A 27,557-nucleotide genomic window follows, 5' to 3' on the forward strand; every position below is an offset into this window, starting at 1 on the left:
AGATACAGACCCACATTTCTGGCTGCCAATAGGATCCTCTACCTGGAAAATCTGCTGGCACTTTCCAGAAGACAGTTTTCCACCATAGAGTCCCTCTTCTTTGCAGTTTCAGTAATGCTTCATAGTCACATGGGCTTAAGACCTTGAAGACCAGTCAAGGCCAAGTCCTGTCTTTGCCCCTCTGTGTTAGTCTGTTTTCATGCTGCTAATAAAGACATACCCAAGACTGGGTAATTTATAAAGGAAAGAGGTTTAATGGACTCACAGTTCCACATGGCTGGGGAGGCCTCACAATTATGGCGGAAGGCGAAAGAAGAGCAAAGGGACATCTTATATGGAAGTAGGCAAGAGAACGTATGCAGAGGAACTCTCATTTATGAAACCATCAGATTTTGTGAGACTTATTCGCTACCAAGAGAACAGTATGGGGGAAATCACCCCCATGATTCAATTATCTCCACCTGGCCCCACCCTTGACATGTGGAGATGATTACCATTTAAGGTGAGAGTTGGGTGAGGACACAGCCAAACCATATCACCCTCAGTGCTATAGACTGAATGCTTGTGTCCTCCCAACATTCATATTGAGGCCCTAATCCCCAGTGTGATGGTATTTGGAGGTGAGGCCTTTGGGAGGTACTCAGGGTTAGATGAGTCATTAAATGGGTCCCTCATAATGGGATTTGTACCCTTACATGAAGAGGAAGGGACCAGAACCCCCTCTTTCTCTGCTGTTTGAGGATACAGCAAGAAGGCCACCATCTGCAAAACAGGAAGAAGGCCCTCCTGAGTCACAGAATCTCTTAGCACCTTGATCTTGGACTTCCCAGCCTCTGGAACTATGAGAAATAAATGTCTGCTTATTGTTGAAAACACTCAGTCTATGGTAGTCTGTTACAGCAGCCTGAACTGACTAAGACATTCAGAAATGTTCCTTGCATCTGTCCACTCTTCTCCTTGCCCAATACCAAACATGGCTTGGATTTCTAAGGTTTCTAGATAAATTGCTGAGGCATATTTCCCCAAGGTTCAGCTGGATGTGACTTTTAGACCATCCCCTCAGCCAATGAACAGGTAAGCATTCAGAAGGCAAGGGCAAACCATGCCCAATGTTTCTGGAACTCAGACCCTGGCAGGTGACAGGTATGTGGTGACAATTTATTGGGTGAATTTACAAGGATTATTTATATAATTTAGAAACAATGTGTATTTAAAAACACATAAGTCTAAGCATGTGGTTAGATACTTTAGGTTAAACATAACCTAAAAAGGGCCAGGCACCGTGGCTCACGCCTGTAATCTCAGCACTTTGGGAGGCTGAGGCAGGCAGATCACGAGGTCAGGAGTTCAAGACCAGCCTGGTTAACATGGTGAAACCCCATCTCCACTAAAAAAATACAAAAAATTAGCCGGGCATGGTGGCACACCCATGTAGTCCCAACTACTCAGGAGGCTGAGGCAGAAGAATCAATTGAGCCTGGGAGGCGGAGGTTGCAGTGAGCCAAGATCGAGCCACTGCACTCCAGCCTGGGCAGCAGAGCTAGACCTCATCTCAAAAAAAAAAAAAAAATATATATATATATATATATATATAAAACCTAAAAAGGAAATATAATCTAACAAGTTTGAATTAAAATGGAGCTTAGAATTTCTGCAACATGTAACAATGTTACTACATCTGTGATCCATTCTAATTTTAATACAACATAAAAGTATTGATATGACATAAAAGTATTGATTGATATGCATGGTATGTGGTGTTGAGCATTTCTTAATTACATAATTGAATAAACTTTTGAGCATTTATTTACTTAATCAAATGTTTAAAAGTTTTAAAATGACTGAACCTTGGTAAAAACTCTGAGAAGCTCTAGAAGAAATGAAAGAGTGAAATCAGAGGGACTTTAAGACTCAAATGAAACTACCGAGATGAAGGGTGGAGCACAAGGAAGGGAAAATGATCATAGACAGAAGCAGCGATGTGATAACAAACATCAGTATCAACAGGGAAGAGGATTGTGGGTTTCAGCTGAGTAAGGTGGGTCTTGGCTACTGTTGCCACACCCTATAGCTCTAATTCTCCTGATACAAATTTGCTTTTCACATTCAAAATAAGTTTCCACTTCCTTTAGCCTTTTTGATGACCATAGACAAATCCCAGGGACAGAATTTTGACCAAATCTACTTTATGCTTTCTGAAGTCCGCATTTAGTCACAGACAACTATGTTTATTCTCCTAAGAATTCACTGGCCTCAGTAAGCATTCTATCTGCAAAGGAGACCATTACTTGTGCTCACAATGAAATACATGAATGCAATAAAGCAAGCCTTGCTTTTAAAAAAAATAGCTCTTCAGATCTGTTCAGCCAGGATAAGGTATGTTAGTTGTTGATGAGCAAATGTATAGATGTGTGAATAAATCAAGCCTTGATTTTGGAAAAAAACAACTATTCAGATCTGTTTAGCCAGGATGAGGTATGTTGGTTTCTAACAGGTTCCTTTGATTCTAGTCTCCTCCTGCACTAATCCAACCTGCTGGGAGACAGGAACCTTCCCTAAAGCTTCGCTACCCAAAGTGTGGTTCATGGACCAGCAGTGGCAGCATCACCTGGGGACTTATTAAACATGCAGGGTCTCAGGCCCTACTCCAGAATTACTGGTTCTGAATCTTCACTTTAATAAGATCCTGGGTGATGTGGGTGCACACTTCAGTTTGAGCAGCACTGCAGGCTTGAAGCACAAATCTCACCATGTCTTTCCCCAGCTATACATCATTGAAAGGCTGCCAGTGTCTCGGGAACAAAGCCTAAGCTCATAACCTGGCATTCAAGGCCTTCCACGACTCAACATCCATCTACATTTCTACCTGGCAAACCAACTCCTCTCCTTGTTCCCTCTACTCCAGCCACACTGAGCCCTTCATATCACCCACCCCTGTCCCCAGCACCTATACTTAGAAAGTTGATTCCTCCATGACTATCATTCTCTCTTCCATGTCCCAGGGATGAACTTCAAGAGTCAGCTCCACCTCCACATCTTCCATGATGCCTATTTGATTAAATCTGGCCAGAAGTAATATTCCTACCTTAAATACAGAAACATGCCTGATTAATTTTTTAACCTTGTTCCATAGTGGGGACTCGATAATAAATAGCTTATTAAATGTTTGAATATATGGACAATATACATGAATGCATGAATCCATGAATATATTAGTACATCTCTTTAAATACCATTCGTTAATAAATGAAAGCAATCCTTGAATTTATGGTATTCATTTAAGGTTGTATTCAGGTTGCTACTCTAAAAGTTCTTAAAATGGTACTTTTGAAAAAGAAAGATAAAGATTTCTGACTTTCACAAACATTTATCTACATCTAAGGTAGCTCAGGGAAGCAATCACATAATTTTCATACTCACAGATGAAAATTTTTATAGTGGTTGTACAGAGGACATGAGAAACAGCGGGTCAAAATGAGCAGGTTTCCAGCATGGTGGGGAGGCTTTATTTAAAAGGAGGAAATTACGGTACTTTCAGCAGCTAAATTTTTCACCAACGTGAGACGAGTACACTCCTTCTGGAAATTACTCTTATGAAATTACTTCTTCCAGGACGCTTAATAGTATATTCTAGTGCCCCTGAAAAATTAATTAACCTTACTCGTAACAACCTAACCCCTAAACCATCTGTGGTGTGTTTTTACTGTAGGTCAGGTTAATCTTCTCTACCTTAATTTACATCTAAGTGAGGGTGGTCTGAATTACACAGGGGACTTTCAGTTGCTGGTATTTTGCCTTGTGCCATTTCGTTAGATGACATTCTGCTCATGTCCAAAGGTATGAGTCTCTTTTAATATGGTAAACCTCTGAGATTAGCAGGGAGAACTTTTTAACTTTTTAAGCAGTGGGTGCAGTGGGGTGCGTGTGGGGCCAACATTGCTGCCCTCATTAAAGATTAAAACACAGCCACAATAAGAGGAATGAACTCAGGCTGTAATCCTACTCTGTTTACTTTTTCTGAGAAAGGCTAGATTTTCAGAGCCTCAGGACCACAGAGCTACAGGAGCCAGGATCTAGGACTGGACTGTAAGTCAACAGCAGGAGTTACCAACCCACTCCCCCATTTTTTTCAAATTTAAATTTAAATTTTTAATTTAATTTTTTTTTCTTTGAGACAGGATCTCACACTGTCCCAGGCTGGAGTGCAGTGCCACGATCACAGCTCACTGCAGCCACAGCCTCCTGGGCTCAAGGGATCCTTCTGCCTCAGCCTTCCGAGTATCTGGGACTACAGGCATGTGCCACCACGTGCAGCTAATGTTTTAATTTTCTTTTTTAGAAATGAGGTCTCACTATGTTGCCCAGGCTGGTCTCAAATTCCCGGCCTCAAGTGATCCTCTCACCTCAGCCTCCCAAAGTGCTGGGATTACAAGTATGAGCCACCCTTAGACTGTTTTTTTTTTTTAATCCAAAAGACACCCCAAAATTATACTCAAGTCATTATCAGGAGACAAAAAAAGGTTACTAAAAATGTCACAAGCGTTGAGCTATCACTGGGGCCTCTGGTTACTTGCTGTGGGAGCAAAATCCTCCTTGAAAGATTCTAGAATCTTAACTCTTAAGCTGTGGGTGTTTTATTTTTAAGGATAGACACATAGCATTGCTATTTCTATAAAAGATTTCTGAACTAGCCAAGAGTGGGAAAATATTAAAAATAATAGTAATTATTCAGTGTTTTAGCAAACAATTATCATTAATACTTATTATTAATAATGATACACATATCAATGATGAGGATGCAATCAACGGCTACAAACGCATTATGACACAAATAGTGTGGAAAGAAAAAAATATTTCCTCTAAAAGATAAAGAAACAGTATCTCTTTGTTAAAAAAATTGCTAATCACCCAAAAATGTGTCCCCCACTCCCCACTGCCACTGGCCCGAAGAGGCGATTCATCTTCCTTTGTTAGTTGCTCTCTGATAGGCTTTGTCCTCCCAAGCGCACGCTGCTTTCAGTTGGAATTGAACACAGATGCGACAGTGATGAGGCCATCCCAGACGCTGACAGCCACAGCATAAACGCTTCCTTATTCCCACCCAGCACTGTCGGAGGATGGGGTAGGAACAATGAGAGCTAATGATGCAACTCTGGAAGCTATCATCTTGAATCAGTCCACGACTTACACCGCCCTTGTGAAAATCAAGCCAGGCTCATGCTCCATTTCAGGTTAGCAGGACCAGGTCCACCCTGAGGCTCAGCAAGCCCAGAACAGACAGAAGGCTTTGGATCTCCAGGTGGACACTGGACCCTGGCATGGCATAACCACCAGCCAAGACATGCTCCAAACCACACAGAGGGCCACGGTGTTCCAGGCCAGCCTTACAAGCAGCCACATGAGGTTGGCTGCAAAGACCCAGCCTTGCTTTCTGGCCGGTGTGGAACCAATTAAAGTCAGGGTCTCTCTCTTGAAATTCTCCCCACAGGTACTTGGGGGGTAACCTTTCTGTTCAAATCCCAGCTATGTCCTGGCTTCTACCACTCCATGCACTATTATGGTCCTATGATCAGGCTCTCAAACCTGTTGGCTCATCTGGGTCTTCTTACCCAGTGATAAGAAGTGGTCTTCTTACCCAGTGATAAGAAGTGGTCTTCTTACCACTCCATGCACTATTATGAGTGATTTAAAGCAACAACTATGTATTATTTTTCACCAGTCTTTGGGTCAGATGGGGGGTTCCAGTTCTGCTAATCTAAGCTCAGCTCAGCAAGGCTCCCTCATCCATATGCAAGAGACAGCTTGCAGAGCCTAGCTTAGATTAGCAGAACCACCCATCTGACCCAAAGACTCATGAAAAACAATACATAGTTGTTGCTTTAAGTTCTACATTTTGAGTTGGTTTGTTACCCAATAATAGCTAACTGATACAGCTGGTTAGTCCATTTAGCTGAGGGCACAGTTTTTAGGGCAGACAATCATGAGGTTGGAAAGGTAGGCTAGGCCAGGCTGCAGAGTCGAGATGTTAAGTGCAAGACAGTGGAGAGCCTCTTGGGATTTTTGAGCATGGCACAAATGTGATGAAACGGTACTCCAAAAACTTTATTCTATGGTAGCAGGATGAAGATGGGAATAAAGCAAGGAGAGTCAAGGAGGATGGAAAACCAGGAGCGGAGCCCTCCCAACAAAAAAATGAGGACCTGAACCATGCCAGAGGTGATAGGTCCCAAGGTGTGAAAACTCTGCAGAAAGAGTTGAGTGAAAGACCACATGTAGATGGAGATGGAAGGTTGACAGTGGTTGATGGCTCCAAGGTTTTGAGCCTGAGAAGCTGAGAGGGTGACAAAAAAAGAAGGAAGAAAGCAGGAAGAGTTGGTGATGTCATGCTTGAGAAGTCCACAGAGTATTCAGGGCAAGGGAAGTTGGGGCTCTGGGAAATGTGGGGTGTAACTCTGCAGATGGAACCTTGTGGGGGAAAAATACTTTGAGAGTATTTTTATGGAGGTAATGATTAAAGGCATGAGTCTGAGCAAGAGAAGATGGAAATATGGATGTATATTGTTTATCTATTGCTGCGTAATCAATTACATCAAACCTAGCAGCTTAAGACTCAGAAGTCTGAAAACAGTTGAGCTGGGTGGTTCTGGCTAATGGTCTCTCATGAGGTGCCCATGAAAAGCTGACCAGGGCTGTTGGCATCTGAAGGCTTGACTAGGACTGGAGAATCTCCTTCCAGGATGGCTCACTCCAGTGGCTGATGGCTGGAGGCCTCAGCTCCACACCACATGAACAGCGTGGACAGCTGCTTGAGTGTCCTCATGATATGGTTGTCAGCTTCCTCCAGAGTAAACAACCCGAGAGAGAGCACAAGGGACAAGTCTCACGTCTTTTATGACCTTGCTGTAGAAGTCACATACCCTCACTTCTGTATTCTACTAATCAAACAGACTGATCCTGATACAACATGGAAGACGGTTACATGGGGGCATGAATACCAAGGGGTAGGGAGCATTTGGTGCATTCTCAGAAGCTGGCTGCCACACTAGGGGTGGCAGAACAAGACAAGCAAAACTTCAAAAGATATGAAGTTTGTTGGGAAGACAAGACTCCCACATGGGAAGAGATCAGGTTCTCAAACCTGTTGGCTTATCTGGGTCTCTATATGGGTCTTTGATCCCTTCCAGAACACCCTGCCTCCAGAACTGTCTATCTGGTAAAGCAGGAGCTTTTCTCTCTATTCTACTGCTTCGCAGACTTCCCATATACCAGGCAATGTGCCAAGATTTCCCTGAGGTAGACATGATCATGTCACTGTTTTAAAGGAAATGAAACTGAGGCTGAAGTCTCCAGCCCAAGTTCTCATAGCCAATGTGATGTGGACCTGGCCATGAACCCAGGTTGTCCAACTCCAGGGTCCTCACTCTTTATTTATTTTTTGAGATGGAGTCTTGTTCTATTCCCCAGGCTGGAGTGTGGTGGCACAATCTTGGCTCACTGCAACCTCTGGCTCCTGGTTCAAGTGATTCTCCTGCCTCAGCCTCCTGAGTAGCTGGGACTACAGGCACACCGCACCATACCCAGATAATTTTTGTATTTTTAGTAGAGACGGGATTTCACCATGTTGGCCAGGCTGGTCTTGAACTCCTGAGCTCGTGTGAAACACCCATATCCACCTCCCAAAGTGCTAGGATTACAGGTGTGAGCCACTGCACCTGGCATAGGGTCCTCACTCTTAACCTCTCTGCCACCATGCCTAGAGAGCAGGGGCCTGCATGCTGCAGTTAAAACCTCCCAACAAGATGAACCCACATAAGCAACAAGAGGAAATCTGAGGAATGTCCCAATGATGCCAAAGCAGCAGCACAAAGGAGAAGGGGAAGAGACCGATGTCCATTGAGCCACTCCTCTGTGGCAGGCACAGTCCAGGTAAAGATGGAGAAATCGAGGCGAGCTTACCATCCTTGGGATCTGCTTTGTTCTCAGTGGGCTGCTCGACAAACTTCAGCAGTGGGGATCTCGACCTCTGTCCACTAGGAAGAGTGGGGTCGCTGAACAGTATGGTGTCCTTGCCCCCTGTTGCAGAAAAGGGGAAAATGGATGTCTTATATCATCAGTGGAGTTGGGTTGCATTTAGTCCCACACACTTAATCGGCTCAGGGCTGGCTGCCCACAGACGCTACCATTGAAGGGAAGCCTGCTACGACTGCTGACATGCTCCATACTTCTTTACACTATTGCACCACCCTTGCACACACACACACACAAAATCCTTATCACTAATTTAGTATTGAATTATAGGCCATTTTTTTCTTTCCTCTCACTGCTTGATGTATATTCATCTTGTTTCCCTAAGTGGACCGCAGATTCTTGGAGGGGGTGATAAGCATGTCTAGAATGCCTGGTACAGAACTGAATTCACAAAGTCAATGCTCAAAAGGGTACCAACACATCGATAGGCTGATTACTGAAAGAGACATTGATTCTTCCCAGGTGTTGGTAAATGAGAGAGAGTTGGCAATTCTTTGATGTCATTGGAACTCTGCAACTGGAGAGTTGGCTAAACACTATGATTTGACTCCTACTTTGGGAAAGAAAGAAGAGGAAGAGGAGGAGGAGGAGGATGAGGAGGAGAAAAATAATGTATTGTGTCTTATTTCACCATTCAGTAGTTTAAATGGAGACACAAAAAACAACGAGCAGACAGAACAGACCGATCTGATTTATACTAGAAGAGGCTCTTTTTCCCTTTACTTTCACCATGGTTTGAAAACATCATAACACGATTCTTCATCATAACATCCTTCACCACTGCAGGAGGTCAATGCTATTGCCATGACATAAACTGTATCAGATTTGGGGAGCTGCCACTCTTTCCTGTCCTCCCACTTTGTATCTATGTGGAGACCAGAGATAAGAACAAACAGGGCCACAGCATAAAATTCATTCAGCCAGGTCCCCAAAACTAATTTCATCCTTTAATATTTGTTTTGTACTAATTGAATTCTCTATTTCAATTGACTATTCTAATCAGAAAAGTTCAAGGAAAGGTAGATAATGCATTTCTACTTATTTACATGCAGGGACGACATAATACACTGCTGATATTAGCCACAAAAACAGATATTTTAAACAGAACATACTCCCAAATCCTACTGAAACATTGTAGCTCAGGCCTTCAGGCAGCAAAAAGAAAAAAAGGAAATAATTGTTATTGCATAATAGCCATTTGAAGTTGTACCTAGACCAAACAAAACCATAGAAAATTCTCGGCATTTGTTCACTCAAGTAACTTCCATCTTTTAATATAAATTGCAGAAATGAAACAGTGAGAAATTTCACCAAGTCATTTTGAGAAAAAAAAAATAAAAACCCCCATACATGCACAGAAATGGCAATCTCACTGTACAAATACACGATCAATTTGCCGAACTATGTTGAAATTCAATGCAATAAAAGAAAGGCCTTCCTAGAAGATGAGGTTTTAACAGCATCAAAAGATTCTTGTCCAGAAATGGATCATTCAAATCCCCAGGACTGTACCTGGCAGTTATTAGTTCTGTCAGGTCTTTTGACAACAAGTTCAAGGAATCACTGCTAAAAATTCCAATTTATGAAACACACATCCAGGCAACCTAAGGCAGTGATTCAGGTTTACATTTCAGAAAATGTGTTGTTGTCCACCTGCCTCCCTGTGCTGACTTTTACTTATCGTCCATTCCAGGGAAGCATCCATATGATTCAAGAATGAAGGAGACTGGTTTGTGCAGTAAATAAAACTACAGGTACAACATGGTTTCCAGGGAAAGGGGAGATGGTGGAAATGGTAAATATGAGTTTCTGAAGAGTTAAAAGTCAATGGGGAATGGCTGGCTGGGGTCTCACAAAAGGAGTATTTTACCAAGACAAGTGGGATAAATACAGCTAATTAAAGTAGAATAGCAGGGCTTCCAAACACAGTGTACAACTGGAAAAAAAATCACAGGAAATTCAGATTTTCAGGCTAAGTAAAAACGGGATGGGGGAAGGGAAGAGAAGGAGGTGGTGGAGTACATTTTGGGTTAGAACAATTGTTGGTTTTTATATTTATTTTTAGTACTGGTGAATAAATTGGACAAATCTTTGTATGTTCTTAGATTCAATTTTAGGACTGGTGATTAAATTGCACAAATCTTTATTAAGTTCTCATATTAACTTTTAGGGCCGATAATGAACTTCAACAAATTGAATGGATCTTCATAGGATATCTAGAGATTAAAAGAAAAGAAACAATTCACTACATTCACAAAAGTTAAAAAAAATACAGACACAGTGACAATTTCAGAATTCAGGTTTGCTAAACTTCATAGTTCCACAGATGAGACCCTGAATATTTATTGCATTTTTCTGATTCTACTCCCACTCTGCCATGTAGTTTCTAAATTTAGAACACTTGTAGATTTTTTCAGCAATGATCTACTTTAAATAAGGTAGAATAAAAGGACTTTTAAAAGGTAGAAGCCTCTTGTAAATTATGTGGGAGCTTCATTTCTTAAAAAAAAAAAAAAAAAAAGGAAAATTGTTTTCATGAGGTTCTGTTTACCTGGAAGACTCCATAAACCAGAAACTTCCAGAGTTCTTAATTTTTTTTCCAGCTCAGCCACCCGATTCCCTAGGATTCTGAAAAAAGGGGAGAAAATGATAATTGATTACTGAGCATCCTGTCAGCCCCCAGCCCTGGGAATCCCACTGGTGCCCTAAGTAGGAAAGTGTTGAGATTTATGACATATGCTAAAAATGGAGCATTTGTATGTACGTATGTGTGTGTAAATAATATGTGTTCTATTGAAAGTGCATATACAAATAGAAAGTACAGTGAATGATTAAAAACGATACTAAAATGCCATAAAAGTGAGTCCTCTCCCAAAAGGTAGTTTTCCTGGGAAGCTAAATGATGACTCCACCGCTGCCCAAATCATTTGATGGAATTTCTATTTGAGAAATGCTCATTGCAAAGATGACAATAAATTTTGAATACCCTTAATAATATCACACCTTGATTCTTGGAGGGTGGATCTGATTTTTGGAAACAACCAGGTCTAAAAAATAAGATGGATGGACATGCTTGGTAATGTTGTTTTGAGTTAATACATAATACCATCAGCCTTCTTAGTCCCATGTCTTACTGATGTCCACATTCTTGATATTTAGCACAATGCCTGATACATGGGAAGTATTTGATAAATATATTTGATTAAATAAATGCCTTCCTTTTTTCATGACTCATAATTAGCTATGGGAAGAATGAAAAGAGATATTTCAAAAGAGTTTTCAGTAATTGCAGAATCATTAGAATAATTACATTGTTTTCCAAGGTGACCATTCTGAGTCACTAAGATATATAAGTTCTAGAATGTGTGTATTTGAAAAGACCATACTGTTTACTTGGAAGCCAAACTTTCACTACATGCATGGTTAGACATGTGGGCATACATACTCCCACATCACTCTATAAAAAATTAAATATAGTTGGGAAATGATTTAATAGTCCTCTAAAACTTGAATCACTTTCCATTGGGCTGGAAATTGAAAAACCAGTCTTTATTTTATTTGGGGGATTTTCTTGGCACTGCTGTGCTAAAATAATGTGGAAATCACCTTAATAGCAAAGTTTCAATTCCTTTCAGCAAGATAAATCAGAACACTAGAATTATTCTCCTATCTCTCTTTATATTCCAGAGATAGCTACACACACCCACATACACACAGAGGCATGAATATGTATATATCTGCACATATATATGGCTGTGGATTTATCCTTGTTTTACCTGAATTGACTTGTACCATCTTAATTAATATTCCCTTTGAGTTCACAGAAAACTCTGGAATTACTCTATGTGGTTTTCTTCCATCTAGGTACTTAGAGCTTTTCTTTTCTTCTTTTCCCTAAGTCTTAAAATTATGCATAGTCTTTATCAATTACTTTCCATTTTCATTCCATTTGTTGGGTCTCTTTTGCTTTCATGTCCCTGACCCTTCAATAGACACTATCCTTTGTAATCTCACTTTCCATATTTTGCTCAGACCTTCTGATCCAAGCTCCCTTTTCACCAGCTGATGAGTTTGAGATGCAATCACAACAGTGTTCAAGTTGATGCCTGTTTCTTAACCAGATCAGATCATCTGTAGGTGGCTGCTTCTTGGAAACAAAAGATAAGGCTTAACTCTTCTGTGGAGGTGGAGGGATGCCATCTGAGCAGCATTCGAAGGTGTGCTGAAGAGATACTGGGTTATATTTTTTCTGATGTTTTGGGATAACACAGCCATTTCTCTCAGAAATGGAACAAAGTGAATTTCCTGGTGTCCCAAGCAATCTACTTTCAGGGCTCCTGCCTAAGTTTGTCAGTGCTTTCTTCTCTGACTTGACACTTATCAGCATCTGATGCAGGGCGGGAGGTAGTAAAATGGACTCGGTAGAAGTTATGACAGTAGAAATAATAACAATAGTACCACCAACAACAATAGCAACTGCATTACTGTTAACACAAACAGTCAACTAATCTTTCCTGAGTCCATAATACACATCAGAGGCCATGCTGAACACTTGCCTCATTTGTGTTATCTCATCAAACCTGGCAAAAACCCTGTGGTATACATGGTATTGTTATCCTCCTTTTACACGTGGGCTCTAAGGAACAGAGAGGTTAAGCAACTTGCCCAAGCATGCACAGTTTATCTCAAAGTTCTGTCTTTCCCCAGTTCCCAGCAATCTCATCCACCATACTTCCCTCTTCCCATTAGGAAGCTGAGGAACAGAAGTTAGTTAACTTGACCAAAACCATAGGCAAGACTCAGCTGGTGGTGAGGCTGTATCGGAATGTAAGCCTGGACTTGCTTCTGAAGCACATGCTCTTAACCAATACCCCGTAATGGCACTTTAAAACCAATCTTGTCACATTCTTTCTCATGTCTGCATGAAGTGCTCCTTAAAAACTGTTCATGTTGAAACATGGATGTGCCCGCAGTTGCCTTGCAAAATACAAGCCACAACGCTTCAAATGGCAAAGAGGATCTCTGTTAGCTTCACACTGAAAGAACGTGGCAGGGAGCCCACTGAACCTGGTGTGACGCAGCCCAGGGAGAGAAGAGGGGCTATTTACGTCTTAGTAGCCAGCTGCACAGATAGGTGGAGAGAAGAGCAGGAGCCGAGTCCATTAAATTCAGTTTGACCAATTCAGCAAACAGTTCCTGAGATCCAGCTCTGTAAAGCACTATGCTACAGGCTGCAGGGGATAATGAGGAGAAGGAGACTCTGTCCCTGCATTTGAGAGACTAAACGTCTGGTGGGAGACAGACCGATGCATACACACAAAAACAGACATGGACGGTGCAGTGGAAGGCTTTAATAACAACTGGTATTTATTAATCACTTGCTGTATACTAGGTATGCACAGATGCTCCCTTGGTGTCCTGCAACAACTGACACGTCAGCTCTTGTTAGCCTTATTTTGTAGGTGAGAAAACTGAGACTCAGAAAGGTCACTTGACTCACCCAGGCTTACACAGCTGGCGAGCAGAGGGGCCAGGCAAACACACAGGCTTGAAAATACAGGCCGGGCGTGGTGGCTCACGCCTGTAATCCCAGCACTTTGGGAGGCCAAGGCAGGCGGATCACGAGGTCAGGAGATTGAGACCATCCTGGCTAACAAGGTGAAACACTGTCTCTACTAAAAATACAAAAAATTAGCGGGGCGTGGTAGTGGGCGCCTGTAGTCCCAGCTACTCGGGAGGCTGAGGCAGGAGAATGGTGTGAACCCGAGAGGCGGAGCTTGTAGTGAGCCGAGATCGCGCCACTGCACTCCAGCCTGGGCGACAGAACGAGACTCCGTCTCAAAAAAAAAAAAAAAAAGAAAAGAAAAAAAGAAAATACACACATGCTTCTTAAAACTGTGGAGCAGAAATGAAGAGCTAAGTGGAAGACGAATCTAGAGAAACCAGTAGGAACCCAGACCATGAATGACCTACCTGCCATATTGAGAACTTTCAGACTTTTCTATATTGGCAATGGGGAGAGAGTGAAGAGGTTTTTTGTTGTTGTTTTGTTTTGTTTTGTTTTTTAAGAGAGAGAGTCTTACTCTGTTGCCCAGGCTGGAGTGCAGTGGCATGATCTCGGCTCACTGCAACCTCTGCCTCCTGGGTTCAAGTAATTCTCCTGCCTCAGCCTCCAGAGTAGCTGGGACTACAGGTGTACGCTGCCACGCCCGGCTAATTTTTTTTTTTTTTTTGTATTTTAGTAAAGAGAGGGTTTTACCATGTTGCCCAGGCTGGTTTCTAACTCCTGAGCTCAGGCAATCTGCCCACCTCAGCATCCCAAAGTGCTAGGATTACAGGTGTGAACCACCGTGCCCAGCCCAGTGAAGGGTTTTAAGCAAGGAAGCAGGATGAGGAAGTTTAGGCAAAGTATTCTGCATGCCTAGTTAAGAATGGAGTGGAAGGAGTGTGAGTAGAAGCAGAAAGATCAGTTAGAAGGGCATCGTCCAGGTGGGGTTGATATGGTCCAAACCAAGCCAGTCGGGATGCAGGGGTGCTACAGGAATGGGGCAATAACGAGGAGGTAGATGAGCTTGAGATGCCTGTGGGAGATCTGTGCAGACATACTGGATGCAGGAAGAAAGGCAAAGATCTGAGAGTGCAGGCTGGGGGAGCGGAGCCAGCAGCTCACCACCAGAGGGTGCGAAGTCAGAAGGAACAGTGGAGGAGGCAGAGGAGAGCGAGGACAATGTGCCACCTTGGAAGCCAAGTTGAGAGGGGTGCAGATGAGAAGGGGTGGTCAATATTGTCTTATTCTAGAAAGTGGTCACACAGGATGGGAGTTGAGAAGAGGCAGCTTAGAAGATGTGCCTGACCCTTGAAGGAGGGATGTTTCAGGACAGTAGAGGGGATGAAATTCAGAGTCCAAGGGACTGGGCTGAGACAGAAGCAGACTCTGGGAGAAGTGAATATAGCCGACTCTTCAAGTAGCTTAGCAGGGAAGAGAAGGAGATAAACAGCAGTAGCTCGAGGCAAACTCAAACTTGAGAGAGGTTTGGGGTTTTTTTGTTTTTTGTTTTTGCAGGATGAGGGAGATTTTAAAGTTTTAAAGTTTTTATTTAGTTATGGGTTGTTTTGGGGGAGGTTTCAGCATGTATCTACCTAGTAGTCTAGGAAAATCTCTCAGGATGCCCAGTCTCCAGATGGCTTCCCTGCAGTGGTTTTAGATAGTAATGACATCATCAAAGGTAGGATGAGGAGTCTGTGAAGACAGAACTCACACAGGAACTGCACTACTGTGCTTGCTCTCTGGACAACACAGACAGCAGGAATACCTGAGTGAAGGTCTTTAAGGAAAGCCTGGCTCTAAAGGGGAAGCAGGTAACTGTGTCTCTACATGCCTGAAGACGCCCCTGCTTCCTTCTACTCCAGGTGGCCTCCTTTCACGTCTCTGCTCTGATCCATACGCCCTCTTGCTGCTGCTCCCCAAGATGCTGAACTTCAAGCTCATTTACCATTGGCCAGGGAAAGAGAAGAGGAAACGGTTTCAAGCATAGCAGGAAGGATAGCAAAAGGCCAATATGTCCTCATATATTCACCACCACCTCCCTGCCATGGTAAGGCATGGGCCTGGGGGGAAGGTCTGGAGAACGAAATGTGGTGCACAGTGAAATGGCCCTTGAACAACCACCTCGTCCACGAATGCTTTGCCACCCAGTTTGAAAGATGAATGAACCTCACATCCGTTCTTTCTCGATCAGCAGGCAACTGCCAACTTGCTGGCAAGAAGTAGCTCAAGCAAATTGCCTATTAATTGAATGTTGCTCAAGATGTAAAGTCCTAGGTTTCTTCATCAATTCTTCGAGATGGCTCCCGTTGGAGCCTCTCAAGGGTGGTAACTGTCAGGCAGTGGAAAACCAGCAGGGGAGCATACGCTGCCAGGAAGGAACACCTTTACTGCTATGTATAGTGCTCCAGCAAAATAAAGCCATTTCTTTTCTTTTTTAAATTAATTAATTATTATTTTTTTCTAAGATTGCAATTGGGGCATGCACACAGAGACCAGGGTAGTTTCCAGTGTATTCCAAAAGCTATTTTATTATTTCAGTTGCACAAGGCTAAATCAAGGCAGAGAACACACACAGACCAAAGTCACATTCTATTCTCAGCCCTCATTCCATTTGTAGTATAATTAGTTTCTTTACATGCCCCCAAATAAAACATTTATTAAAAGTATGAAACAGAGGACCCTCTAAGTATTAAAGATGGCACATTAGGCAACTTACGTGCTGATATGAAACAATCTCCAAGATCCATTATTACAGGGGAAAAAATCAAGAGGCAGAATAATGAAGAAAGAAACCTTTTTAAAAAATGAATACAAGTGACCGTTTGTAAAAAAAAAAAAAAAGACAGTATATCTATGTAAATATATGAGTATGTGTATATACATAAATGTATTGTGCATTTGCTTATACTGTCTATGCATCCTTTGGAAGGATACATAAGAAATGAGGAATGGACGTTTCTTCCAGGAAGGGGATTAAGGTAGCTGGGAGTAGTTTGGAAAGACATTGTTGTTTAACCTTAAATTAATATTAAATTAAAACCACAGAGGCCAGGCATGGTGGCTCATGCCTGTAATCTCAGCACTTTGGGAGGCCGAGGCGGGCGGATGACTTCAGGTTAAGAGTTTGAGACCAGCCTGGGCAACATGGTAAAACCCTATCTCTACTAAAAAAATACAAAAAAATTAGTCAGGTGTGGTGGCGTGCACCTGTGGTCCCAGCTACAAGGGAGGCTGAGGCACAAGAATCACTTGAACCTGGGAGGTGGAGGTTGTAGTGAGCCAAGACTATGCCACTGCACTCCAGCCTGGGAGACACAGCAAGACCCTGTCAAAACAAACAAACAAACAAAAAACCCAGAGGATGGCTCAAAAATTATTAAAAAATAAACATGAAAAAGTATATAGAAACAAAAATAAACATGGTCAAATGAAAATGTCAGTCTTTCACAATGGAGGGAGAGAGTGCTGTGAACCTGGGGAATGGGTGTGTTTGCAGTGGGTATGGTTAGGAACACATTAGGGAATCAACCTGTCAGAGGAGGCTGGGATCCTCTGCAGAGGCATGTCAGGCCGACAGCCTGTGGATGCTGCCTTTGGCAGGCAATGGGGACTCAGCCTGCTTTGCAGAGAAGGCTAGTGTCATGCTCAGAACTGTAGCTGGCAGGTGGGTTAGGCGGGGGAGGTCGGACTGGGGTCTGAGGATGGAGCTGTGGGAGGGTCTCCCCAAGGAAGAAGTGATGGTCAAAGGGCATAACCATTTTTGAAACATACTAGGATGGATGTTGACTGATGGAATTTGAGGAGCTGAAAGGATATCCGGAGAAACCATCAACCAGAAGTTGGAAATGTGGGTCTTGGTCTTGCTCTTGATGGGGTGGTGGGGACAAGAGATCTGAGAAGAGTCTGCAGAGAATGAGAGGCAAAGACAGAGACAGGGAATGAGGTCTCCCAGGTGGGGGAAAAAGCACAGAAGACAGAGAAAAAAGATGGAGTGGGTCTGGGGTGGGGGTCAGGGGAGAGGTGGGAAAAGGAAATGAGACAGTGGAGAAGGCTGGAGTTTCCCCCTTGAAATCCCACCTTACTTGGATTTCAAGATGAAAATCTTGATGTGAAGAAATTAAAGAAGAAAGAGACTCAAAGGTGGAGTTTGGGGATACTGGTGACCTGCAAAGAAAGAATGCCGTAGGAAATGTAGGAAGAGGTCTTGGGAGGCATTAAAGCCAAGGTTATCTTTCTCTCCTGTGCATGGACTTACCCGGGACTTACTAAAATCCAGAATCCTAACCTTCCCTCCCACAAATCCCTGATTCTGCATTTATAAACAAGTGTCCCCACCCCACAGCCGCTGCACCCAAGCAATTCCAACATAAGTGACCTCCTGGAATACATTTAGACAGGGTAGCTATTGAGGAAGGAGAGGAGGCCTTCTTCAAAAACATTCCAGGCTGGTGGTATTTTTGGGAAGGCAGCAGGGTTGAGGAAAGGCTTTGGGGGTTCAGGGCAAAGAGGCAAAAGCCAGAGGAAGGGAGGAGGTTGAAGAGGGTGAGACAGGAGGTCCCAGGGGAGCAGAGGCCCAGAAGAGGAAAGATCCCATGGACCAACAAGATGGCAGCTGGTGTACTTTCTGGAGACAGGAGTGAGCAGAACATGGGGAGACACTGGTTTCAGGGCAGCCGCAAGTTGAGAGGCTCATGGTGAGAAGCCCCATTTTCTCACTGAATGAAGAACAGTGGTCACCTGCTGAGAATGGACCAGGGTTTAGAAGACCTGAGAAGGCTTGAAAGATGAGGTATCTGTAGAGAGGGAAGGACGAAGCCAGCTCATGGAGGACATTTCGTGCTGCAGGGGATGCCCATTCCTTCTTCCTCCCCTGAGAAGCATCTGCATTTCAGTGTCTGACTTTTCATTCCTTGGTTAAGATTTCACTTTTCAAGAACATTTAAACCTTCTCCTGTCAATAAATGACCCTTGTCATCCCTTCGAGATTGCCCTGCTTCCCTTTGCTGCTCTCCACTTTCTTCCACATACATCTTCATCTCTGGTGCAATCTTCCCTTCACTCCAGCTTCTCTTTTTCTATTTTGTTTTTATGATACTTTCAATCACTTTCCACTTGCCTCTCTCCCATGTCCCTGCGTTCATCATGCCCCTGCGTTCATCAGGCCCCAGATTCTCTGGTCCCTCCCTTTGTCACTTGAAGCCTAGCTTTCCAGGCCCCGCACAGTTCTCTCACACTTTGCATTTTGGTGTACGTCTGTCTTGCAAGCAGGACCAGCTACATAATTTGCAGGGTCCAGTGCAAAATAAAAATGTGGGACCCTCTTGTTAAAACAATGACTAAGAATTCCAAGATGGTGACAGTGGAAGATCAGACCTAATGTGGGGTCCTTCTGAGCACAGGTTGCATGCCCAGAAAGCCAACCCCATGTGTAGTATTTGCTACTTTATTGTTTATTCACCATTCTCTGAACACTCTTGATATTGCCTCTGTCATCTTTAATGGCTACTTTAACCTGCTTGGTTTTACATAATATAGTCAACATGCTATAAAAACCAAATAAGACATTCCATTTTAATTACGCTTTCTTTTCACCATCTTTTTTGCGGATCTGGAAGAGTGACATGAGATTCTTTTCTAGGCCCAGCAGCCTGTGGAAGTTGATGCTTGGGCGATTTCTGCCATTAAAAGACCCTCAAAGTCATGCTGGGAGTTTCAAATGGCACTGAGGCAGTTTCTCCCCTAAAACAAGAGCTGGAGGAGAGGTGGGTCAAGTCACCCAGGCAATTATTTTATGGAACTCATCCATGAAATACATACTACTCAGTGCATAGCTCAGAGTAAGCATTCAGTATGGCCGGTACTCTTTCCTTGCTTGGCTCCAGCTGATAGCCAAGATGCTGATATAAAGCAGAAGCACCATTCTAGTTTAATAAGTTTCCTTCTTGATTTGAGGGGTCTCACCTTCCCTGCAGGTCCGTGGTTCCAGCTGGTTGACATTCACTTCTGGTAGTCTCGTCCCACTTCCTTCAAGCCCACCCCCCAACCCAAGAGTTTGGCCACCTACTTGTTGGTTTGCCTCTGGTGCTGAATGACCATGTTTTTCTCGTGGATTGTTTCCAACAGGGCTGTTGCCAGAGATTTCAGGTCAGAAATGGACTGCGGAGTAGCTGGGAGGCTGCATCCATGATCCTCAGATAGCAGATCCTGAACTAGATAGGATACAAAATGTATAACTCAGTCGTCATTCTTCTGAAACCCTGGAATGCAAACCAATGTCAATCCTTCCTGGATAATGATATGTCCCCAGCTTCAAAATGCTACTATGTTGTAATGAGAGTCCACCTCAAGTGTCAACAAAACAAAGTAAAATCCAGTGTGAGGACTAAACAGAAAGGAGGAAGTTCTCAGGACTTTCATCAGCAATTTTTAAAAGGTAATATTTGCATCTGTCTACTATTTTAAACACTTTCATAATGACTAACGCATAAAGTCTTAAAATTGAGGGAAAAGAAACTCTATGAAATATTGATTGTTTTCCATTTCATGGACAAAGCAAGGCACAGATGGGTTAAGAACATTGGCTGAAAGTCACACAGCCACGCAAATGACAATGACTCCTAGCTCCAAGCACCTTGCTTTATGTCAGTTTCCCATTGTGTGATACCCCTGACAGGCGGTAAGATAATTTAGGAGATTATTTAAAGTGCAAAATATGTTTTGTATTTTAGTAGCTATGCATTTGTTTGAAGGTATTATAGAAAAGGTTATATATGGCATAACAAAACCAGTGATTTCACAGGTGCTACTACTTAGGGTAAGGTCAAGTAAAATGAGTCACTTTAAAATCAACTTAAAGAAAAACATTAAGCAAACAATAGCAAGGTGGCACAAAGATATGGCAAAAAGGTATATAGCAGACTGCAAATATCTAAATATTGGGAAAGAGTACATTATGCAAAAGCTAGCTGTTCTTGGATACCTGTTACTCTACAAACTGCCAAATCCCATTCACGGCCAAGTTCAGAATGAAAGCCAAACAACATACACGGTTCCACGTAATTGAAGGATTGAGACCCATATGAGAGAGACCCACCCCTTGTGCATATATCCTGCCCTGGATGAGTCTTTAACAAGTCTCCAGTCATCTATGGATGGCTCTGATAGAAAATGATTTTTTTGTCTAGTTTCCAAAGTGTATACTTTCAAAAAATTCCTAATTTGTCTGCATGCCACTTACAAATATATAAAGGAATATTACAGTGTGGTATACTAGCTTAGCACATAGTAGGACTATCACCTCCTTTATCCCAAATTCCATACTTCTGTGAATAGAATGTAAGATTTCCTTAGCTTCTTTGGCAATAAAACACTATTAATGAATAATATGACAATACTATCTATTAAAACATCTGTGACTTTTTCACATGTGATGCTGTTACAACTATGTTTCCCCATTTATGCTTGGCTGGGCTTGAAATGGCTTAAATTGCTCTCAGAAGCTACCAGCCCCATCCACAGCCTGGCCCCATTCTACATCTGCAACTTCTGCTGCTTCTCCCGCCATTTTTTTCTACCCTAGGGTCACTCAGGTGCTCCTGCGTATGTGTCCTTTCTGACTCCGAATGGCTGTTCTTCAAGTCTGCTTTGGGTTTTTTAAAAGCACTCTTCAAAGGGAGATAAACTAAGAGTTAAACATAAGGACAACAACCACTGATATTCCTACCAGACATTAAAAAAAAAGGAAACAGTATAAATCTCACAATTTTATTTTATTTTCAAAAATGAAAAAAACCCCGGCTTTTTTCACTTAACAATATTATTCATCATTAATATCCCTTAAAACATAAAATTGGATGGCTGCTTTGTAGTCCGTGTATAGATACAGAATTATTTGGCCAGGTGTGGTGGCTCATGCCTATAATCCTAGCACTCTGGGAAGCTGAGGTGGGCAGATCACCTGAGGTCAGGAGTTCGAGCTCAGCCTGGCCAACATAGTGGAACCCCCGTCTCTACCAACAACACAAAAATTAGCTGGGCGTGGTAGCACAGGCCTGTAGTCCCAGCTACTCAGGAAGCTGAGGCAGCAGAATCACTTGAACCTGGGAGGCAGGGGTTGCAGTGAACCGCGATCACGCCACTGCACTCCACCTGGGCAACAGAGTGAGACTGTCTCAAAAAAAAAAGATACAGAATTATTTAACACTGCTGGACATTTATTGTGTTTTCATGTAGAATTATTTAACTACTGCTGGACATTTATTGTGTTTTCAATATTTTTTATTATAAGTAATGTATGAAGAACTGTCTTGTAGCAAAATGTTTGCATATGTCTGTAATTGTTTTTTGTTGGTTCAAAGGGGGCCAGTTTAAGGCTTTTCATAGCAGGTTGTCATAGAGTCATAGATTTCGTTTACCAATACCAACAGATTGTTGATAGAATGCTTTTCATCATAGGTTTTCTAGAAAGGCTGTGCCAGATTTATGGTTCTGCCACAGTGTTTGAGTGTTGCTGGCATTCCCCACATCAATGATAACACTGGGTATCAACATTCAAAGATGGTTTGCTATATATGGTATCCAGAGCTAAACTTAGATGGGCTACTTCACATTTTTATAGAGTATTGTAGTTTTCTTTTGAAAAACAATTCTAGGGTGTTCTTTTCTGGTTGAGTGGAAAAAAGTAGTTGCTTGGAAAAGAGCCTTGGTTGTTATGTAGGCTGGAGACTCAGCACTTTTTTTTTAAGCCACTGTAGTGCTGATTAAGACTGCCATATGATAGTTGCTGGTCTGCACTATCAACAACCAAAAAGTGGGCCAGCTGAGCATGTTCAACTCGAGACTTATGTTTAGCATCGAATTCTGAATATTAAGTGTCAGAAGCCAGCGTGCTGCTATTTATTCCCCTGGACTGTTCCTGGAAGATCATTATTTTTCATTGGAATCGACAAGAAGGAGGAAAAAAATTGCAATCAATAAAAGCTTCTTCGAAAAAGGCACATGTTATGTGAGAAAATGATTTCAGCAGCTAGGAGACTTTTCTGATAGTAGAGGCCGGGAAAAGGAGAAATTCAAGGAGGTCAAAACGCATCCTTGGAGATGCTGGATTGGTGATTAGGAAACAGAGAACATTCTGGAAAGGAGAACACAGTCTAGGGGAATATGCCCAAATGGGGTCTAGTGATTAGAAAAACCTCGAATGCAGTGGTTCCCAAAGTGGGGTCACTGATCCAGCGTCAGCATCACCTGGGAACTTTTTAGAAATACATAATTTTCAAGTCGCACTCCAGACCTATTGAATCAGAAACTCTGGGGTGGAACCAGTAATCTTGTGTTTTAACAGGCCCTCCCGGCAACTCTGATGCATGTGGAAGTCGGGGAGCCACTGTTCGATGGATCGCCTCGGTTCCCAGACCACAAAAGCAGCAGACTGGATGGGATATGGCCTTGCAGCTCTAGTATTTTACGCTCAGGAGCGGTCTCTCCTGGGGCATGATATCCTACCTTGCTTTGCAGACAGGACTCCTGTCAGAGCACTGCTGCTGGATTTACCCTGGCCCTTCGAGTTTTTCCGTCTCTCCAGAGCATTCTAAAACAGGATTGGGAGAGAATAAAAACCCGTCAGAAAAGCCAACAATGGAAAACTACCTAGCAGATGCCTCCTCTCATCGGCCCACAAGAACCCCTTGCAAACTCCAAGTGCTAGCCTAATATTTAGAATTCCAAGTCTACGCCCAAGAGTTATAATTTTTATGGCCTGGTAAGAAGTTTTTTTTTTTTTTTTTAAATAAAGGTGGTGCATGGCAGAATGATAGCAGTTACAGTCCCCTGTATACAAAAAGCACTTAATACATGTTAAATTAAATCAAATCTGAAACAAGAACGCAGCCTAACATGTGAAGTCACTAGTAATGAAAATTCCTTCTGAATAGACATGAGATGGTGACTAGGTTTATTTCCATGCACCAACGGTGATCTCTGGAAGGAAAGAGAGCCATGACCAATTAGTGATGTCTGCCGTGGATACAGATTAAGGAAGTACATATGTGCCACCTACATGTCATTCTTAGAACAGACTTACATTAAAATTGATATGTAGCATCTAGCCAGTGCTTGGCACATAGAACTGAATAAATGTTGTTAAATGAATGCATCCACACATTTTTAAAAATTATGTATTAATTATACAACTTTAAAAGCTATATCCTTCTTTGGCTGAATGCATATAGATAGACTGGTATAATGTGTGGCTTCCACAAAATGGAAAGGAAGAACAGCATGGAGACTTGTGAGAACAAATGCTAATGTCAAAAGCCAGGAAAATAAGGTTCTTCCAAGCATCTAGACGGCTGTAAAACTTCACCCTCAGGAAGAGAAATCAATCTACTTTCCAAGCAGAGAAACCCAGGAGATTTTTCTAATTATAACACTTACAACTAACATCTGCAGAAATAGATATTATCAAACTAATGGTGCTGGAATTAGACTAACTAACAGTGGGGAGAATTTAAACATTCTGTCCTTGCAGTGTGACGTGAACATTATGGTTTAGGCTGTGTCTTCCCAATCTTTGTTTCTTCATCACTCAGAAACCATTTTCTTATGGGTGATTATGACAGAAATAGCATCTAATGAGTGAACATGTTATAGAGAAAACGGGTAAGAAATCTAATTGCAAATGGACCAAGGCTATGCAATACGCAATTCCAGATTCTAGTGGAGAGGCTATACCAGGCGCTAACATATCCTGGGTGGGCATGCCTTGCTCGGATAACAACCACAGAAGGAGCTCTTGCGAAAAGCTGCTTTGGTTTTGTTTGTTGTTTGGGATTTTAATTTGTACTGGTTACCCCAGTTAAAGCTCTTATTAGACTCTATCTGGGAGGGCAGGCAAGTACTAAAATATCTTTGGCACATAAAAGGGAATTAAAATAGAATGACATTTAGGTGCACAATAGTGAATCACCATCACTGTCATCATGATTTTGCTACCTTGTATTTGGCAATGTTTGATTTCAAGAGGTTGACCTCTTCATGGAGTTGCTTTAATCTCTCTTGAAGGTACCTGAAAAAAAATACATAAAACTAGGAAGTGTTTAAGGGCTAAATAAAAAACACACACTGAAGTATAAGGGGAAAAAACAAAAACCACTTGCCAGAAGAGCTATCTTTTACACATAACACCTTGCCTGCTCACCAGAGAGGAGAAACACATGCATCTTTGTGACCTTTCCTTAAATGAATGCAATCAAGGTCAAACATGCCCAAATCACAGACACCCCACTTTAAAACAGCCCTCGCAGAGATTCCCTAAGGGATATCAACACAGTTTTCACATAATTCTCATTAAGATGATTCCACTGGGAAGACAGGCAGGAAGAGGCGACACCAGACATAACATTAAGTTAGACACACACACGCTGAAATTTGCCTCAGGGAAAAGAAACGGCTAAGGGAATTTCTCAATTTATTTTCTTATTCTTTTCTTTCTCCTTGATGGCAATAACAAGCAACTCTCATGGGTTCCTCACCCTTCTTGACCTACCAAGGAAGGTGTAGGGAAAGAGAAGGGAGATGTGTGCAGCTGTGTAGGTGTGGGCTGCTTTCCTTTTTCACTTTTGCAACTAATACATGGCATCGATGTCATCATTTCAGGGGAGTGAGCTTCTTTTCACTTGTAAGGCAATTTTCTCCAAAATAAACAGGGCTGCAAATAACTCCCAGCCTGCAGGCCTGTGCAGAGCCAGCCTTCCTCCCACGCACAGGCCTGGGCCTGGCCACTTGCCTGTTCTCCATACACAGGGCGTCCACGTCAATGATGCGGTTCTCGTGCCCACTCAGGATATGGTTCAGCTCCTGGTTGAGCCTCTCCACTTTGTCCTGGTAGGAAGACCGCTCTTCTTTAACATCCTGAAGCTCGTCCACAGAAGCCTGCAGGTCATGCTCCAGAGACTCAATCTAAAACCACAGGGAGAGCCCTTACTCAAGATGTTCCTCAGGCACCGGCTTTATGGCCAGAGATGGAGCCTCCCACTTGGTTGACTGATTTTTAGAGAGTTTATTAACACCACCCGCATGCCCTAAAGCCATAAGCACCACACACTGAAATACAATAACAGCTAAAAGCGAGGGATGACTTCCTGCCAGACATTTATTATATTTAAGATAGGAGAGGTGCAGCAGCTTGGAAAACCAGAACTGAACCCTCGCCAACTTCAGGATGCCCTGCAGCTGCCAGTGTCTTACAAATCCATACTTTTTCAAATCCACTCTAGACCCAGAAATCTTGTTCTGCTCTTCAGTTAGTAAGAGGAAGAAAATGAACTTTAGGTTCTCTTAGTTGTTACCTAACTAGGGCTCTGCACTTGTTGAGATTTTGCCTAAGAGGCATTGCTCAGCATTTTAGCAGAAACTTGCAAAGTAAGACCAGTTTGTCACGTGTTGTTCTCTCCCTGTCTATCCTGGGTAGGAGGAAAGTTTCTTGTTGTGTTCAGAACAATGGTACCCAATAGCAGGGAGCAGACCTGCCTGCTGGAGGCCAGAAACCCAAGAGTCAGCTTGGGACCCTAGTGCAGTGCTGAGGAAGTAAAGGCATTCAACATGCATCCCAGGCACCCCATACTCTGAGAAACGAGGGGTACGGTCCACTCTTGTCTGTGTTGTGTCCAGCTGTGCAAATGCATCCCCCACTCTGAATAGATGTTAGTGAGAACCTGTTCCTTAGCTCGCTCTAGCTGCTGCACCAAGTCTTCACGCTCATGGGCTGCAAAGTGTCGCACGCCGATTTCTTCGTCTCCGAGCCTTTGTTTGGCAATCGTCATCCTCAAGAGCTGCATTTTCCATTGGTAGAAAAAGAAAAAGGGACAGAGAATAAACAGATCCAAATAAAAACCAAGGGACACTAACAAACTTTTGGAAGATAAAATACTTTCAAGAAATACTGGAGAAAGCACAAAACAAAGAAATTACTTGCCAGTATCATCCATTTTTTTAAAAATTAAAAATATAGACTGTAGTTAGTGTACACATGCACACACTGTTTAAGGCCTGGGCACTGTAAGCTGGATGTCTGGTGGAGCACTGCCACTGGGAGGAAACAAACTCTGGTTCCCATTAAAAGTTAGCAAAGATTCAAAAATGATAACCCAATGTTGGAAGATCTGCTGAGATGGGAACTCTCCCACACTCGTAACAATGAGGTGACATTATCAAGAGCCTTAAAAGTGTCCCTACCCAATGATCCAGTAACTCTACTTTTGAAAATCTGGGCTAAGAATAATCCCAGACTGCTAACTTTAGGAAAAAATGAAAAAATAGATTGCACTGTTATTTAAAGAGTTAAAAAAAAACTAGAAACAATGTCTAACAATAGTGGAATGTTTAGCAAACTACAGTGCAACCAACCAAGTGGCTAATTTGCAGCTGTCTGAAATGAGGCTTATGTGAACTAGGTAACACCAGATAACATGTCTATGATGCCATGTTAAATGGGGGAAAAAAAGAATACTAACGTTTCTATGCAGTATGACTAAAATTATACTAAGAACTCTCTCTCTCACACACATACACACACAGAGAAAGAGAGAGAGAGAGAGAGACAGAAAATGACCAAATGCACCCAAATATTAAAAATGTGTGTATTTCGGTGATGGTAAGACTGCTGCTATCTGCTTTTTACTTTCTGACTTTTTTTTTTTTTTTTTTGAGATGGAGTCTCGCTCTGTCACCCAGGCTGGAGTGCAGTGGCGCAATCTTGGCTCACTGCAAGCTCCGCCTCCTGGGTTCATGCCATCCTCCTGCCTCAGCCTCCCGAGTAGCTGGGACTACAGGCGCCCACCACCACGCCCGGTTAATTTTTTGTATTTTTAGTAGAGACGGGGTTTCACCTTGTTAGCCAGGATGGTCTCGATCTCCTGACCTTGTGATCCACCCGCCTCGGCCTCCCAAAGTGCTGGGATTACAGGCATAAGCCACTGCGCCCAGC

The 27,557-nt window shown here is 42.6% G+C and overlaps 1 protein-coding gene across 6 annotated transcripts in view; it reads right to left on the reverse strand.

Moving 5' to 3' along the window:
• Positions 1 to 27,557, reverse strand: part of CCDC149 (coiled-coil domain containing 149) — a 107,194-nt gene that overhangs the window by 6,291 nt on the left and 73,346 nt on the right. For 4 of the 6 annotated variants that reach the window (XM_054485454.2, XM_063663574.1, XM_063663575.1 and 1 more), the window contains 8 exons: positions 26,287 to 26,403; positions 25,359 to 25,531; positions 24,566 to 24,638; positions 23,078 to 23,162; positions 19,641 to 19,785; positions 10,580 to 10,656; positions 9,141 to 9,173; positions 7,957 to 8,073 (listed from right to left, as the gene is read on the reverse strand). In XM_054485454.2, the coding sequence (XP_054341429.1) occupies positions 7,957 to 8,073; positions 9,141 to 9,173; positions 10,580 to 10,656; positions 19,641 to 19,785; positions 23,078 to 23,162; positions 24,566 to 24,638; positions 25,359 to 25,531; positions 26,287 to 26,403 (820 nt within the window). The remainder of the gene's footprint in view (positions 1 to 7,956; positions 8,074 to 9,140; positions 9,174 to 10,579; positions 10,657 to 19,640; positions 19,786 to 23,077; positions 23,163 to 24,565; positions 24,639 to 25,358; positions 25,532 to 26,286; positions 26,404 to 27,557) is intronic. The other 2 variants (XM_054485455.2, XM_063663572.1) reach the window with 1 other exon arrangement.

Source organism: Pongo pygmaeus, chromosome 3 (assembly GCF_028885625.2).
Source record: "Pongo pygmaeus isolate AG05252 chromosome 3, NHGRI_mPonPyg2-v2.0_pri, whole genome shotgun sequence".
NCBI classification, from domain to species: Eukaryota; Metazoa; Chordata; class Mammalia; order Primates; family Hominidae; genus Pongo; species Pongo pygmaeus.